General features: G+C 42.1%; 1 protein-coding gene across 2 annotated transcripts in view; it reads left to right on the top strand.

Moving 5' to 3' along the window:
- DUS2 (dihydrouridine synthase 2) overlaps nucleotides 1–17545 on the top strand; it is a 571780-nt gene that overhangs the window by 445274 nt on the left and 108961 nt on the right. For both annotated transcript variants that reach the window (XM_085639553.1, XM_085639554.1), the window contains exon 11: nucleotides 13084–13252. In XM_085639553.1, coding sequence (XP_085495679.1) covers nucleotides 13084–13252 — 169 coding nt within the window. The remainder of the gene's footprint in view (nucleotides 1–13083; nucleotides 13253–17545) is intronic.

The raw sequence follows: 17545 nt of genomic DNA, 5'->3' as shown, positions 1-17545 counted from the left end.
GGGGAATTACATACATTGGAGTCGGTTTCCACAACCACTCCTTGGCCAATGAGCTCGTCAATGATTTGCAGTAAAGCCACTACAGCATCTGGGGGTAACTTGTATTGTCGCATTCGTGGTAGCACCACTCCTGTCTTTAGTGTGACTCGATATGGTGTAATGTTCATGCAACCAACATCTGTAGGGCCTTGTGCCCATAAATGTGTGGGTAAAGTCTGCAGTCGGTCATCCATGTCTCGGGACACATAGTGTCCTTTGAAATCACGTAAAAACAATCTTACTCCTTCCGGAGAACAACATATTATAGCTCCTACAGCTTTCAATGTTTTTATGCCTAACAGGTTTTCTGGGCATGATTTAGTAAGCAATAAATCTGTAGTTCGTGTCAAAGGACCAATCGTAAGTGGAAGAGGCTGTGATACTTCGTTAATGATAGGTTTTCCTGAAAAACCAAGGGAAATATTCTGTGAGCCTGAGAGAGGTGCCCCTGGAACTTCACTACGTTTTATAGTTGTTCGGCTTGCCCCTGTATCAAGTAAAAATTTTCTATCTTGGCCTAATAGTTCACTGTGTACATAAGGTCCTTCTTGATCTACAGGGACCTCGATAAGGGGTAAGTCAACTTCCCTCTCTAGGCTGTTTCATGAGTATCGTTGGTAATCAGGATAGTCATACTGTGCGGTCTGGTACATCTGTCGTGTCGTTGTTTGTGTGGCAGCAATAGGCTGCTGTTGTGGAGCTGGTAGAGACTGTTGCGGAGCTGGCATGGACTGTGCATGCTGCGGAGCTCCTTGTTGGTTCTGATCCTGTCTAAGTGGCCGTGGTCTTTCTTTTGTATTACCTGTGGCGATATTATGTTTTAAAACTGGACAATCGTGTACTTAATGGCCTGGCTGTTTACAATAGTTGCATGTCCCTTTTACAGGACCTGTTGCAACACTGGACTGTGTCATACCCTTTTTATGACCGTCAGCTGGAACTGTCTGGGAAACTAGCATTTTCATTTTCGTGTCTTTCATGCGTCTTTGTTCATGTTCTTGTTCCTCTCTAATTCTATTGTGATGGTACTGTAACATTTGTAACATTTGTGACGGAGTGTTACCTTGCCAGGTACTCTCGAATTTCAATACTCTATTCTTAACTTGGGGCAACGAATTTTCAACTAACTTTGTCACAAACAGATGTGGATATGATTCGCTACTTGCTTTTATTCCACTGTTTATACCAAAACATTTTTCGAATCGGGCATAGAAATCACTAGTGTCCTCATCTGGTTTTTGTTTACAGGCTGAGATTGCACCCCAGTCTTCCTTTTTCGTAGTTAATAAACGTGGCAGTACCTGTACTAGCAAACCTGGTAGTGTTTTGGTCTTTTCCCCAAGCCCTGCACCTGGACCTCGAGCTTTTTCTTCGTTTTCTAATGCTGTCCAATCTATCTTTTGGTCTCCCACCTCCCAATCCTTTTCCTTGAGTTTTTCGTAAATGCCCGCAGGCATTAATACCTTCAATATTGTCATAATGTCGGGGTAGGTATATTCTCCCATGAGCAACATGTCTTTAATTTCTCGGTGGAAACCCGCTGGGTCTTTGTCATGACTGGGTACCACTTTCTTCATTTCTAATAGTTCTATTTTGGATATGGGTGTGTATACAAACACACGTTTAAACTGATTGTCCTCACCTTTTATCGGGTGCACTTCGCGTAAGGGATTCTGTCTATCCATATGATACGTCGTTCTTTCTTTTATGGGCAGCGAGACGTGTTCGGGACATACAAAAAGAATGTACTGCTTTCTGGATTCTAGTATTTCTCTAATTAGCTCAGTACCTGAACCTCTCCATTTGTTCGTTAGTAATTTGGTCAATATATCAGGTAAGGGACCAGGATCGGAGTGTTGGCTTTTATACAATATAAGGAGTTGTTGAATCATATAGATACCAGCTAAACGCTGTTCATCTGGGGCGAGGTTCAAAAACGTGTGCGTTAATGTATCATCACTATATTTTCCGGGACTGTCAACCCAATGAACGGCTGATCTAGCTAATTCTTGTTCGTCCATAGAATCGAGTAGATGATAACCCCTTCGTTCTCGGAGTAATTTGTCAGCAGCTTGGAACGCATGTTCGGGGGACCTTATATTTATTATTGGGTTTTGGAAGTTTCTGTTATTATCTGGACGTATCGGACGTATCGGATCAGTAAAGCCTCTAGTGTTATTACAAGATCTTCCTCTACCTACATAGGCCATGGTTTCTAACTGTCCTGTGGGCAGTTCTAATTCTCCCTCGTCCTCGGTTTGTTCAGGTTCGTCTACTGCTAATCTTTCTTCGTGTATTCGTTCTATTTCTTTGCGGATCTTTCGGCACATAGCTACTATACATGATCGTTTATCATGTCTCCCCTCTGATATATTCTGACTCCATGTGGTAAGAATTTGCATTTCTTCCGGATTTACCCCTGGTTGGTCTTGATTTCTGATCACACAGTTTATGAGGAAACGTAACAGTTCCCCCTGTATTTCCACTTTTTGGTACTCCATGGCTCTGTTAATACTCTCAGAATCTCGCCCTGACTGGACAAAGTGATATATATTTTCTAAATGTGTAGTCATTCCTGGTAACTTCCCTAAATATATTGCAGCTCGTCGAATACGTAATGATGCCAGCATCATTTCGTCCCCTTTTCCGGGCACAGGGTCATATCTACAATCTATTAGAAGTTCCTTGAGCGTGTTGGGAGTTACTAGTTTGGGCGTACGTTGGTGTGTTAATTCTTGAAAGGAAAGTTTATTTACTCTGGGTGGCGTGGAAAAAATGTTTGATGTACCTCCGGTAGCCCCACCTGGGGTGCTGGATGTGAAAGGATTCGTTGAACGTGATATAGCAACTATAGGTGTGGATACAGATGTCGAAGCAGATGTGCTTGCCGGAACTTGTGTCGGAGTTTGTTGTTGCGGTGGTACAGACGGAGGAGGGTCTTGGCGTTGAACCCCCTCGGCGGGCGGTCTATGTGGCGCAGCATTAGCATACTCGGGAGCTGCGTCGTCTAAATAAGAGGAAAGAAAAACATCTGCTGCGGTTCTGGGATGCCCTTTGGGATGTACTTTTATCGGGAACAATGGGGGTGGCAAGTCTTTTGGTATCTCCGGAGTAGCCTTAGGAAACCCTTCGGCCAGAAGAGGATACATACCATTCATAAGGGCATTTCGTTGTCTGTCTACTTGTTCTGATTTTACTCGAGTACCTTCTTCAATTAATAGATTTTCTCGAACTTTATTTGAATTCTCCTTACTCTTCTCTTCTTGTCTACGTGCTTTTTCTGTACGTCTATACGATTCTTTACGCCATAACTCAATGGCATCTTTCTGTGATTGTCTAGCTTTCTTTTTCCATAATTCTTCCTCTACTTTCACGATGCAATCTGCATCCCAGGTCCCAGCTGCGGGCCACCTCTGACTCTCTGGTAATTCCTTGGTGTAGTCTACCCATAAATCAAGAAATAATATGGCGTCTAGGCCATGTTTATGATACATGAAGTACCCTGGAGTGTCCCTAGGAGGAATGGGAACGGCTTCTTCGAGTACCCCTTTTCTCGTTTTTATCTGTCTTAATTTCGAAAAGAGCGGCATTTTGAGAACTGATCTGATCTGATACCTATTTCTGAACACGTTTAATACAACAGAACACAATAATGAACAGTCATTCACACCACAATATGGAGAACGTATTTAAAACATTTTAACATTTAACATTTAATGAACAACAATGATGGCCATTTAGGGAACTAGTCACTAAACATGATACTCGGCACTAACTAGGTAATTCTGGATTATATACTAGACATACTTGATATACTGCTAAACAGTACAGATACACTGCTGAAACAGTGCAGACCGGATTTGTGTACCCAAACCCGTCTTGACCGGCACAACCTATGTGCACGTCAGAACGCCTCCCCGACAATGGTACTCACCGGGTAGCTCGGAACGGAAGGCCTCGGAACTGAGCTGAACTGGACTCGGACCGGACTGGACTCGACTCGATACTTCGGAACTTCGGAACTGGTGGGCCTCTGTATACCTCGGATCTTGCTCTCTCAGCTAGGCTCTGGTCGGGATACTTCGCACTTCTCACCGCCTCGTCTGGGTGTTGATCGCAGCCTCAGTTACCCCCGCTCGGCAGGAGGGAGATACAGGAAATCCTGTGGGTACGCGTTGTTGTCCGTCCAGCTGTGACAGGAGACCGGGCCTGCAACGCACCTCCGGCGTGTGAGATGAGAAAGTGTCCCTGTTCGGGCGCCATTTCTGTGGTAAATAATTTAATTACCGGAACTTAATTTGATGCGGAATATCTATAATAATAGCTCAGTAAAATAAGAGGCAGAATCCGTGGTATTAGAGGTTCGGAACGGGCTTTATTCCAAAATCAATTCGAATTGAGGACTCCATATTCCATCACCACGAAGGTTCAGGAAGTGAAGAACAAACTTTATTGATAAGTAATCATTTTTATACAATAGGCATTATAGTGAAACAGATGCAGGAGGCGTAACAGTTGATAACAAAGATAAGAACATACATGCGTAACTAAAGTGGGTGTAACTGGGCGTAACTTAAAAAACGTCATTGGATATGATGTCATAAATGGGTGGTTCCACGGAAGAATTTCGCAATGTCAGCAGAAATGCTTGGCATAGATGCGCGCGCAGCAGCATGACGTGTGATTGACGTGCAACTAGGGGGTGAAGGGGACTTGACATTTAGCTCTATATGTGGAGACAGAAGTCTGGGGTTATGTCAACCTAATCCCAAATCATATCTAATATCCTATGTTTAAAGAACTGTGTTATCCAAAAAGAAAGGTCTCTTAGGATAGAATCTTATTCTATACTGACTATACTGACTGTTAGTGCGTGTACAAGCGTCTAAGTGTCTACACTAGATGCGAGGGCAGAAATCTTCCATAGTAACAGGGCTATGAATTACTTGCATAAAGACAGAGAAGCCGGGCCTTTTTGCTCGGTAGCTGAAAGAATGTTTACTTAAACTACTAGACAGGAATGCATTGGATGAGGAGCGGAGCGGAGCAGATAATCTTGAAGGTGAAATACAGTTTTTGGCAAGCAGACAAATCGAGTCAGGCACCGTTAGCCGCGCAGGGAGTAGGACAAAGTTCATGGGTACAGATGCGAGCTCAGACTGGAGCTTTCAGAGGCAGAAGGCAAAAAAGGCTTGATGGCAGAATCAGGGCCTACTCGCCTGGACTGTAAAATGGCATAAATGAACCATATAAAGCCGGTGGCCTTTCATACTTAGGAATGGAATATCCAACCCATACATGGCGGATCTGAAAGAGGACATGTTGACAGTGGACACACATGTGTTTGCGTCTTCATAACTGGAACTGGAGGGAACATACATGTACTTATGATTTATACATGAAACCGTTGGGGTCCAAGATAGGGGACATAACTGACCATAAAAATCCATATTTCCACAGAACGACCTTCTGCTCCACCTCAGACAGATAACATCGCTCCCCATCTTCGCAAGGAACCTCAAAACCTGCTCTTCGACAGACCCCCCTCCTTGATGGACTGGAACCTGCGAACCTCCCACATACCCCCGAGCGCCTTGAGACCGTTACGGGTGAGTAGTCGCGCTTAACAAACACCTGATTTGAATTTGACTGACGCCAGCGCACCTCGGTGGCGCCTGTATTGGCACCGCAAACCTCATTTCTGTCGCAGACAATGACAGTGCCATGTGGAGCCGAATGACGCCACCTACCAGCACACATGGGTATTGGTCACAAAAAATATTTCCGATACGGTCTGACGTCTGGGGAGAACTCTAAGGTAAAAAATCTGCGGCTAGGTAGAGTCTCTACCAGATAAGGCATTACCAGATGAAAGTAACTTGTTCATTTGTATGAGAAACAACATGTATATATATATATATATTATCTACTGGCGGTCGCCAGTAGATAGTTATAGTTACAACCTAGTTTCCATAGGAAATCTCAAAATTCTATTTTGAATAACTTTGGCGCCGGTTGACGAATCCTCGCGAAATTTTCAAAACTAATGGGGCGCTCCGTTCAGATCCTACCCTGAAAGTCTCGGGGTGATGAGTCAAGCAGGGGCCGAGAAAAAGGGGGGGGTCCCAAAACGCGTTTTCCCCATGCATTTTTCCACAGGACCTTTAGTCGCAGCCATAAGGTCAAGGAAGTGCCTTTTGCAGGTCTGGTGTAAATCTGTTCAGTATTTCCTGAGAAAATAGCATTTAAAAGCATATCAATATCTATACGCGCGCACTGTGCGCGCACCCTGCCGTGCGCGAGCGCAATTCTGATTGGTTGTTAGATGTCGGTAAACATTCGAATCGGTCGAAACCAGGAAGTGTCGGCCGCCATTTTGTCTCTCGCAGTCTGAGGGGGTGAAAAACAAAGGTGGAGAACGTGAAAAGGGGGCAGAGTGGACAGTTCCTGACCCCCTAGCCTTGGTCAGGGGGTCACAGAAGGACCCCCAAGGGAGAAAAAAACTATTATTTTTTTTTAAATCGCGAGGTGCGCACAGAGAAAAACCTGAAAAAAAAAAATAATAAAAACATAACTTAGCATTTAAAAACCGTACAAATTCATTGAAAAAACCATAGGTTTCACACACGTTATAGTTACGAATTAGCATTTAAAAAACCTTGCAAATTCACTTAAAAAACCATAGGTTTCACACATGTTATAGTTAGCTGGACATTTCACTCGTAAAAAACCAATGAAATTCCCCCGTTATAGTTACTGCAGGCAACTATAACTCACGCGACCGCAATCCTCTGCTGATGACGTCCGATATTACATCACTGATGACATATGTGTCTTTCTGAAAAATAAATATTTGTAATATATGTATAGCTAAAGATTAATGGAAGAAGACATGGGTAAATAAGTGTCTAAATACAGTGATGTAATATCTGACGTCATCAGCAGAGGATTGCGGTCGCGTGAGTTATAGTTGCCTGCAGTAACTATAATGCGGGAATTTCATTGGTTTTTTACGAGTGAAATGTCCAGCTAACTATAACATGTGTGAAACCTATGGTTTTTTAAGTGAATATATATATATATATATATATATATATATATATATATATATATATATATATGCACACCACCATCCTGAAGTAATCGACGTCTTGATTACACCAAACAGGTACAGACCACCGCATGGATAGTTAATTCTTCATTTTTATTTCATTTTTTAGCAGATTCAAAAAAAGTGCAAATGCAAGTGCAAAATGCAAAATCAATACGAGCAAGTGCCCAGCATGACGCGTTTCGACTGCACACAGGCAGTCTTGTTCACATGACGCGCTGGACCTATCAGTGCACTTAAATAATAAATTTAAAAAAAGCACATGATTACCATTGCCCAATCATAGGAATTAGAGAATTAAGTTGTAAAACTGGTTTTGATGGTACCTCCCATATTATGTAACCAGCCTATACAAATTCTTTTTGAAGCATTAGAGCCAAGGTTATTTACACACTTCTTGGTGAAGAATCTCTATTGGAAATAAATTTCCGCCAAATAAGTAACCACAATCACTGGCCTAAAACACAAAAAATATATGTATCAGATTCCGTATGCATGGTAAATCATTGTGTGCAAAAATAGTGCAAAAAAGTGATCTAGTGCTAAAGTGCATAATCATAAAATTTCAGTCAATCGAATGTAAACAATCAAACATTCAAAAATAGCAGCAGATAATCGACGTCCCTCATGTAGTTTCCTTATCTTAAATCTTTCAGTTAGTATCATCACGTTAAGTTGTCACGTCCCACTCTTCAGTATTAATACCCAGATGTTTCTATTGGCAAAAAAAGGAAAAATAAAAAGGAAAAATAAATTTACATATGTATGGAAGCTAGTGATCATTTACTCATCACAGACACAATGTCTTAAACTAATTGGAGTTAGTTTTGAGTTATAAAGAACCCCGAAACCAAATAGCCGGTCAGGATTGAATAAAACTGACAACTATTTAAGGAAATCATCCAAAAAATCCAATAAAATCGGGGGTGTAAATCTTTTCTACTTCCTAAAACAAAACATAAACTAATGTGGGTATTTAAGAAGATATACAAAAATTCTTTTAATATATTTTTATATCAATAGCTATCGGTCAAGACAGAATGCATTATTTTTCAAAAAACTATAATATATAGAAAATAAAAACTGGACAAGATTCCCCAGGCTTTTAAACTGGCCAAAAGCTACTATCACCACTTAAGAGATCTAAAAAAATCTTAAAAAGTTTTTTCTAAAAAATCTAAAACTTCCAGAAAACTTTAGTCATAAAAAAGTAGATAAAAACCATAGATAGTAAATCTGGGATCCAAGATAGCATATTGAGTAATGTTAAAAGCCAGTTATTTATTAAAGAAAATTGTGCAAATCATCGCTGTTATTAAGACCGTTAGGCATTTTAGTGTCGAGTAGCAAAATAAATTCCGTTTCAATTTGTCTCAGTCTTTTTTCTCTATTGCCACCTCGAATATTCTTGGGCACTGCACTGATAACAAAATATTTGAGATCCTCAAGATTGTTGTTATGAACAAGTTTAAAATGTCGTGCCACAGGATAATTAGAATCTGAATTTACCACAGCTCTAAGGTGTTGTAGAATCCTATTAAAAACTTGCAATTTTGTGCTACCTACATACAATAAATGACAGGTGCACTCTAGAACGTAAACGGCATGATCTGTTCTGCAAGTATAATGTCCTTGTATTTTAATAGGTTCACTACCAAATGCAGTTAAATATTCAGTAGTATTTCTGCCAAACTTGCAAGCACGACATGAACTCCATTTAAAAAATCCTGATCTCAAAGTAAGCCAGGTATTAGAGATTGTCACTTCAGGACTATTTCTGACTAATGCATCTCTCATAGATGGAGCTCTTCTGAAAGTTAGACTGGGAAGTTTTGGTAAGATTTGTGACATTGTTATGTCAGACCGAACAATTGGCCAATTTTTATAAAGAATCTTACGAATCTTTCTCTCCTGTCTGCAAAAATTAGTAATCAATCTGATATTATCTATAGATTCAATAGCTGTTACCTTCGTGACATCTTTAACCTGGACAATTGACGCGATTTCAGACTCCTCCCCTGTCTCACAGGGAACATCAACACTATTAGCCTTGTCTCTCGCTTTGACCAAATCTATATTCTTATATCCTCTTTGTAAAAATCTATTGAAAGCCTCTTGCTGACACTTTTCAAGATCCCCCTTATGGCTACAAATGCGTTTTATTCTCAAAAATTCACCAAAGGGGATACTTCGTATCAGGTGTTGGGGATGTGAGCTGCTAGCATGTAATACAGAATTTCCTGCCGTGGGTTTCCTATGTAGCCTGGTATGTATTTTATTCTCTTTTATATATATTTCTACATCCAGGAATTGTACTTTTTCATTACTGATATCAGAAGTAAATTTCAAATTCAAGGCATTGTCATTCAAATCATTAATAAAACCAATAGCTGACTCAGGTGAACCTTTCCAGATTAAACAAACATCATCAATGAACCTCCACCACTGGAGAACATGCTGATCAAATCTAACTTTATGGGTGCTTTTGAGGACATGCTCCTCCCACCAGCCCACGTGCAAACACGCGTAGCTGGGAGAGAAGCATGCCCCCATTGCTACTCCGCGTAGTTGTTGGTAAACCTCCTTATTAAAAAGGAAGTAGTTACGAGTTAAACAAATTTCCACCATCTTGGTCAACATCTTATTATGTTCATACATATGAATGCTTCTTTGATCCAAGAAATGGCGAATTGCATTAATGCCATCCTTATGATGAATACTAGTGTATAATGAACTGATGTCCATTACAATTAGAAGATTATAGACATAAAATGTGGCTGTTATAAATGAATGGTATGATAACATCAGCACCTCTCAGATTATCAAATGTGACACTCATCAGTCTTATGAATGGGTGTACTTCTAGACCGAGCGACAGTGCAGGGCCTGTTCATCTTTTACATTATAATCCTGTTCTGGGTTTTTATTTCCTCCTGGAGCAGTCTTGTCTGGGAATAGGCACATTGGATTACCATCAGAGCTTTCAGTGAACCTCATGGTGGCCTGTCTACAGTGGAATCCTCTGTTGGTAGACTAAGCGGGGCTTTCTTTAGTTCAAACTATAATAATGAGTGCTTTAGGTCTGGTGCAAGTCAACACCTTTTGGTTTTGCTAAAATAATATGTATAACCAACTGGTATTTCAGCCAGCTTTCCTCATTTATTGGTCTGTTGTTGTGTCATTCACATTTTTCTCCCACCCATGACAGCTTACAGCATGGAAAAATGGGTCAGCCTAAACAAGCCAAGTTAACTTCACTTTGAGTGACTGCACTTTGCTCTTTCAAAAATAGCACATCTTCACACAATGTAGTTCCCTGCAGTACAAGTGTTCTTGCTTTAACTTTATAATTACTTTAGCGTTGGCTTTATGTTTAGAGCCTGATGCCAATTCTGTTGTAAATTCCTTTTGGAGTAGCCTTTGTTTAACTGACAGCTGCGGTTTCACACCATGCTAGACTGTGTCCATTTGAAACTGTTCTGTATTAAGTTATCCACTTTTTACTATGCAGGCAATGAAGTATAATTATATTTGTTGTTTCAAATATAATACTTCAATATTATAGGATGTGATTTCATAATCGGGCAATTTTGCAGAACACGTTTATCATGGACTCGGTTTCACCAATTGTTCTTTAATCAACTTTGCTATGGAAGAAAGCAGGGCTTTATCTTTTGGTTTGTAGCACAGTTGTAACTTTTGTATTTAAACACAGATGGGGTGTAAGTTGGGTTTTAGTATGCAATATTTTATACTTTGACCCTTTGGGGGAATAAAAGAACCTTGCAGGTGCTTCAGTATCTGAACATGGAATTACAGTTCTTTTCATGCAGCGGTAACAGAATATTTAGAATTTAATCATGGATACTTTTGAAACCGGTAAGCAAACGGAAATTATGTGTACATTAATGAGCCAAGTAGACAGCTCATTACAGTGGAATCATTGATACCTTTGTGTACTGCTGTGCTAGCTCAGTGGGTTTATTTCTAGTAAACTAATCCGATCTGTAATGCAACCTTAGCTTCTTTCTTCCTATCCTGTCATATTTTTTCCTTATTTTATCCTTTCTTGCCTTCTTTTTTTGTGCTCTTTCTTTCCCTCTTTCTTTATTACTTCTTTCTTTCCTGCTTTCCTTATTTTATCTTCCTTGCCTACTTTCCTTCCTTCCTTTTCTTTCTTGCTTTGCTTTCTTTCTTGCTTCCTTCCTTCTTTTCCCTTCTTTTTCCTTCCCTGTTTCTTTCCTTCATTCTTACTTTGTTTCTTTCTTGCCTTTTGGTCTTGTCTTTCTTTCTTTCCTTCTTGCCTTTTTTCTTTGTTGCCTACTTTCTTCCCTTCTTCTTGCCTCACTTCCTTCTTTCTTGCATTCTTCTTTGTCTTTCCTTTCTTTTTTATTTCTGTCTTTGCTTCTTTCCTTTTTGTTGGCTTTGTTTCTTTCATGCCTTTTTCTCAAAGGCAAGAGGCTAGCAGCCAATGCTGATTGATTTTTATAAATCTGTGTTAGCTAAGACCTCTTGAATGTACTAAAAGTATGTGTATAACGAAGTTACTTATAGAGGATTTCATCCAGGCTTCATCCATTATTCTGTTGTCCTGTTATTCACATTTTTCTTCCACCCACAGCAGCATGCGGTAAGGGGCAATGCGTCTACCCACTTTAGGCTTTGGGTGACTTTAGTACGAGTTACGGCATGCTGCCCTTTAACAAGTAGCACATTCACATGCAAAGTAGTTCCCTTAAGTGCCAAGGAATACTATGGTAACGTGTGCTTTTTTTGAGATCCCCAACAACATTTTTGCCTTTAGCCATTATGGTTTTTTTTTTTTTTAGATTGACAAGGCTTGGAAGCTTCCTGAACAATAAAGTTTTGTGAAAACCAGGACAAAACAAACCAGAATTTCCAAAAGGCTGGCCTTCAGCGCCAGACCTGTTGGCTTTGCAAATGCTTGATTCCCTTGGGTCTGAATCTTTTGAATATTTAATGGAGGCATAATTACAAGATTTGGCTACTAAGACATTTATTTTGGTTGCCATCCACCTGTGATCTAGTTGACGAGGTGGGCTTTCTGGGTAGGGGTTCTTCTTGGGTTGTTTCAGGATTGTATAAGTCTGTATTGCGCAATCACCTCCTGCAGGCTATTCTATGTGATGAATAGTACTGCAGAGGGTCGGAATGGTATTACATCAATTACATGAAATGGTTAGTAAAATTATTAATTGCTGTCTTTTGATGGTTTGTCCTGTTTAACGACATTGATGTCTAAAATCTCAGAATTACTGATGTTTCTAAATTCACTTAATTCTACGTGCACTCCTACACCCACCAATCTTACTTATCCTCTCAATCATTACCTTTGTTTCTGTTGTGCAATCCACTCTCAACCTTCCTTATAGTTGTCCAGTTTGATAACTGAATCGTTGATGGTTTCTTTGATGAAATGTGCTGCTTCTGTGCCTCCAAGAGGGCAGGGCGAGTTGAAGGTCTTTGGAAATAGACCGCAGGTGTGAAGTATTTCTGAAGGCGTCAGGTCAGCCAGATGGTGAAATGCCTCTGAGTCAGGCCCTGGAGAGCTTATACTCACCAAAGAAAGGAACACAATGCAGAGGGAGCTGCAAGGTTTTCATCTTGTAAATAATTGTTATTTTACACATGCCTTTGATATTTACCATATGGAAATATGAGTTTCTAAATATATTTCATTCAGTGTTTTTACATTTCAAGATTACGTACTCAATTTCATTTATACCCTGGCAATTGGGTCCAAGCTCCCATTTTCTTTTGGGCAGCATTGCGCTCTGCCGAGCTATAGCACCAACCTACAACATTTTCTTGCTTTTCTAAATTTTGACCATGTATCCATTTTTGTCATTCTTCCTCTAAAATTCAGATTGGAGGGGTGCATTAATTAACCTTATTTTTAATCTCTCTTTCAGCGGAGGATCTCAAGATCATATAAAAGAGTATGCGGACATTGAAACCTTCCGGCAGGCGACAAATGCCTCATCGGTAATGCTGGCTCGAGCTGCCATGTGGAACCCTTCAATCTTCAGAAAGGAGGGGCCTCTGCCCTTGGAGGAAGTCATGCAGGAGTACATCAAATATGTATGTCTTGAAAAATATCCATTCACACTTCAAAAATTTGTTGATAAAGATAGGCGAGACAAAAGGGAGGCCCTGGAAACTCAGTAGAAAAAGCTGGAGGCAATAAACAAAAGAAAGGGCTGTAACAACCTATGGTGCAAGCGTACAGGCATGGAGGGCACAGGTTAAACTGCTTGATACGGATATGGCAGAATATGCTCTTTTATTTTATTTTTTAATCTTTTTATTAAATGAACAAAACCTAGCAGCATGACAGTCAACAAGTACTCTCCATACATATGTATTGTTACAACGTTCGTTTTTAAACATCCGTTTGCATACAATGCAAAATCGGTATGACAAGGCAAGGTCTAGTACATTTCAGTGTAGTACAGTACATAGTCTCCCCTGTTTCTCATGCACACAGCTAGCTAGCCAACAGTTAAAGTCCTTCGTATTGTATCCAGCTTCCCCATATTTTGTCCCATTTCTTTGGGCACCCCTTCCCCTGGAACACCACCTTTTCCATATTGCAGCACCAGTCCAGATCTTCCTGCCATTTCATCACACTCTGCGGTTGGCTCGCCCCCCACTCCCTTGCTATGTTACATTTAGCAACTGTGCTTGCTGTCTTTAGCCATATTTTAGAATATTTTGGCCATTTTACCTCACCCGTCACACAAAGAATATGCCATTTGGCCTCACATGGAACTTCTTGCTCAGTTATTTCTGACATAACATGTGTGGCTTCCTTCCAAAACTGTTGTACCCTAGGGAAGGACCATAGTATATGAAGGAAGGTGACCGCTTCCCCACATTCCCGTGTACACTGGTCAGTACCACTGTGCCCAACCCGGTGCAGTAGCACCTTGGAGGTGTATGATCTATGCAGTATACGCAACTGTATCAACCAGAATCGCGCCCTTATCGCCACCTCCATTGGACTCTGTATCACCTCCGTCCAGTCATCATCTTCCTACTTCTCTAAGTCCCTCATCCAGGCCTCCCTAAGAGCCATCAAGGGGTCTGGTAAGTTGTTCATTGTCTTTGTATATACCAGTGAAACAGCCTTCTCAAGCATGGGATCCATGAGCAGCCTGTCTTCAAGTGGAGCATATTCTGCTATTTGTTCCCCGTCTACTACATGCTTACATGTCGTAGCTACAAGTAAGGTAGGACATCTGACATCTGGTACTCTATTTTGAGGACTTAAAAGCTTATCAATTTACTCCCTATCCAGATGTCTCCCAGGCATTCTATCCCTATGGTCTCCCATTGCTGGAATCCTTTTAGTTGGCTCACCTCCCTTAGGTGATCTCCGACCCATATTGGCGTTCGTTCAGTCAACCTGCCTTTCCATCCCAGGAATGTGGTAGCTTCACTCCAGACTTGTATTGTCACCTTAGTATGTGAGAGTTGTACCCCACTCACGCGTTGCCCATACAGCAGAGCTAGGTAGCCTCCCTCTCCCATGTAATGTCGATCCATTCTATAAGCAGGTTCCTCTCTTCCCACGAACACCCACTTGTTAATGGCTATTAGTTGCGCTGCCTAATAGTACTTTTTAATATCAGGAATTGCCAGTCCTCCCTTGTAGACACTGCGCTGCAACTTGTGTAGGGCGATTCTGACCAGACCTCCATCCCATAAGAGCACTCTCAGTTCGGAATCTATTTGTTTAAAGAGACTAGGTGGTATTTTTCATTGGGTATTCTGTAGAACATACAAGAATCGTGGAAGCTCCATCATTTTGAATAAGGCTGCACGCCCCATTAGGGACAATGGGAGCTTCCTCCAGTGGACAATATCCCTGCGTACTCTATCCAGCTGGGGGGAGCAAGTTCTCTTCTAAGAATTGGTTGTTCCCTTTAGATATTATTATACCTAGGTATTTGAATGCATTTTTTATTTCTAAGGATCGAGCACTAGAGGGCAGGTTCATTGGCCATTCTATATTGTCAAATGCCATACATGCATCAAGTGACAGCAGCACAGCGTCTTCACCTGAGTCGGCTCTAGTGGCATGCATACTCCGTATAGTCTTCGCAGGTTAATCCTGGTGCTCCTGTGGGGCATGAACCCCGACTGGTCTGCATGTATTACAGAGGAGATGACCGCCCCAAGCCCGCTTGCCATCACCTTTGCCAGTAGCTTAACCTCTACATTAAACAGAGATATCGGACGGTATGACCCACAGTCCTCTGGTGGCTTAAATTGTTTCGGTATTACCACAATTGGCCTGTCTCTTGTCTACAGGTAGCTCTCCACCACTAAGGGCTTCATTATACATAGCCAGCATGTGCGGGGTTACTTTTGATGCCACTCCCATTATAGAATTTTATGGTTATGACATTAGGACCGCCCGCTTTACCGGATTGCAGGTCCCCCATAGCCCCTATTATGTCCTCTGTCATGAGTTCTTTGTACAACTCTTCCCTGTCGTTGTCTGAGAGTTGTGGTATTAGGAGGTTCCTGAGTGGCTCCGCGCAATCTTCCCCTTTCTGGTGGATGTTGATTTGTACAGGGCCTCGTAATGATCCGCGGATGCTGAGGCTATTTCTTCGCCTGTCGTTTTAGTCTCCAGTTGTGGAGATTTTATCTCTAACACCCAGCTTCGCTCTTTTTCACTCTTTTCTTGCCAAGCTAACAACTTGTTGGCCTTGTCCCCCACCTCGTATAGTCACCTTTCGGTCGCTCTGGCATGCTTCTTGGCTGCCTCTTCTACTGCCTCTTCTACTAACTACTAGCCGCCAAGACGCCTTCGGGTATATGCTGCGCTTTATAAATTTAATCACAATTTCTATTTCAATTCAGTTTCAATTACTATGTCTTAAAGCTCTTTTTGCTTGAGTCGAATCTGCTGCCTAACCTGCGCTGCTGTCTGCTGCTGTCTCACTACATCCCATGGCCTTCCCTTCGAACTGTAGGATCTCCCTTTCTAATGTGTCCTGCTGGATATGTTGCTCCTTCTTTCTCCCTCCCACAAGGCCCTGCACGTACCCTCTCATCACCGCCTTGTAGACCTCCCACAGTGTGCATGATGAGTCCACTGTTCCTACATTATCTCTGAAGTATTGTTCCGTCTGCTCTTCTATTTCGTGTCTAATCTGCTTATCCTTAAAGGGCCAAGGGTCCATTCTGGGGGGCATGGTATAATTTCTTGTCATTCCTTTCAATTGGGTTTCTACAGGCAAATGATTGGAAATTCCCCTTGCCCTATGTACTGTCCTGATAGACCAATATGCGTGCACTGCTTGCGTCATCAGATAGTCTAAGGGTGAGTACCCCCCCCCCCCCCGTGGGGCAGAGTGAAACGTGTATTGTCTGTCATCTAGATTGTTTATTCTCCATAAGTCTACTAACCCCATCGCACCCACAAAATCTGTTAGAGGATTCTGTCCCTTTTCCCAGCCCATCGCCGATATCCTGTCCAACCCTAGATCCATTGTTGCGTTCATGTCCCCTCCCATTATTAGGGTTCCATCCGGTAAGGCTAGTAACAGGGCCCCCACTCCCTCAACGTGTCGGAGTGCAGCCTTGGTGGTACATAGACCGAGCAGAGATTAAGCCCTTTGCCCTCCCATTTCCCTGTGACAGCCACATATCTGCCCAGGGTCATGCCATATTCTCCCGGGAGTAAAGGGTAGAGTCGTCCGGAGCAAGATCCCAACCCCTCTCGACCCCGTGGTGAAGCCTGCATGGGCTGCCAGCTTGTATCCAAACCTATCAAGTGCCTTGCAGGTTGTGCCTTTGAGATGGGATTCTTGGATTAGGACTATGTCCGGATTCTGACTGCGGAGGTATTGTAGCACTACTGGACGTTTGATCTGGTGTCCCAGCCCTTTGACATTCCAGGTCAGGATCCGTAGCCTTGACCCTGCCCCGGGGGCTTCCCCGGGGGCTGCCAGCGCTCATTCGTGCCCATGTCCGACATGAGTATATAATTGATCACTGGGGCTGTATCCCAGTATCCTAGATACAATATGAGTGTGAGGAGTATATCTTGCCCCTTATTTCCTGCTGGTATGCTTTGTCGTCTTCCCACGCCCAGCCAGGTTATCAACTTCTAAAACTTTAAAACTGTGCCATATCCGTTGTGGCCACTCCAACATTGCAAACACTGTAAATAACCTCCCCCCTCTCTGCCGCCCTGCACTGTGGGTTAAAAACCACTCCCCCCCCCCCCCCCAACTTGCAGAGTGCATGTTGCCCCATATGAACAATCCCAACTGAGGTCGGTTCAACGCCGGAGAGTCCGCCGGTGCCCTCCCAACCCCCTACCAGTATGCGTGTCTTAGGTACTATAACATTTTA

Source organism: Triturus cristatus, chromosome 12, assembly GCF_964204655.1.
Source record: "Triturus cristatus chromosome 12, aTriCri1.1, whole genome shotgun sequence".
In the NCBI taxonomy this organism is placed as follows: Eukaryota; Metazoa; Chordata; class Amphibia; order Caudata; family Salamandridae; genus Triturus; species Triturus cristatus.
Note: the sequence above shows the minus strand (reverse complement) of the source record. Positions and strands in the feature narration are given on the sequence as shown.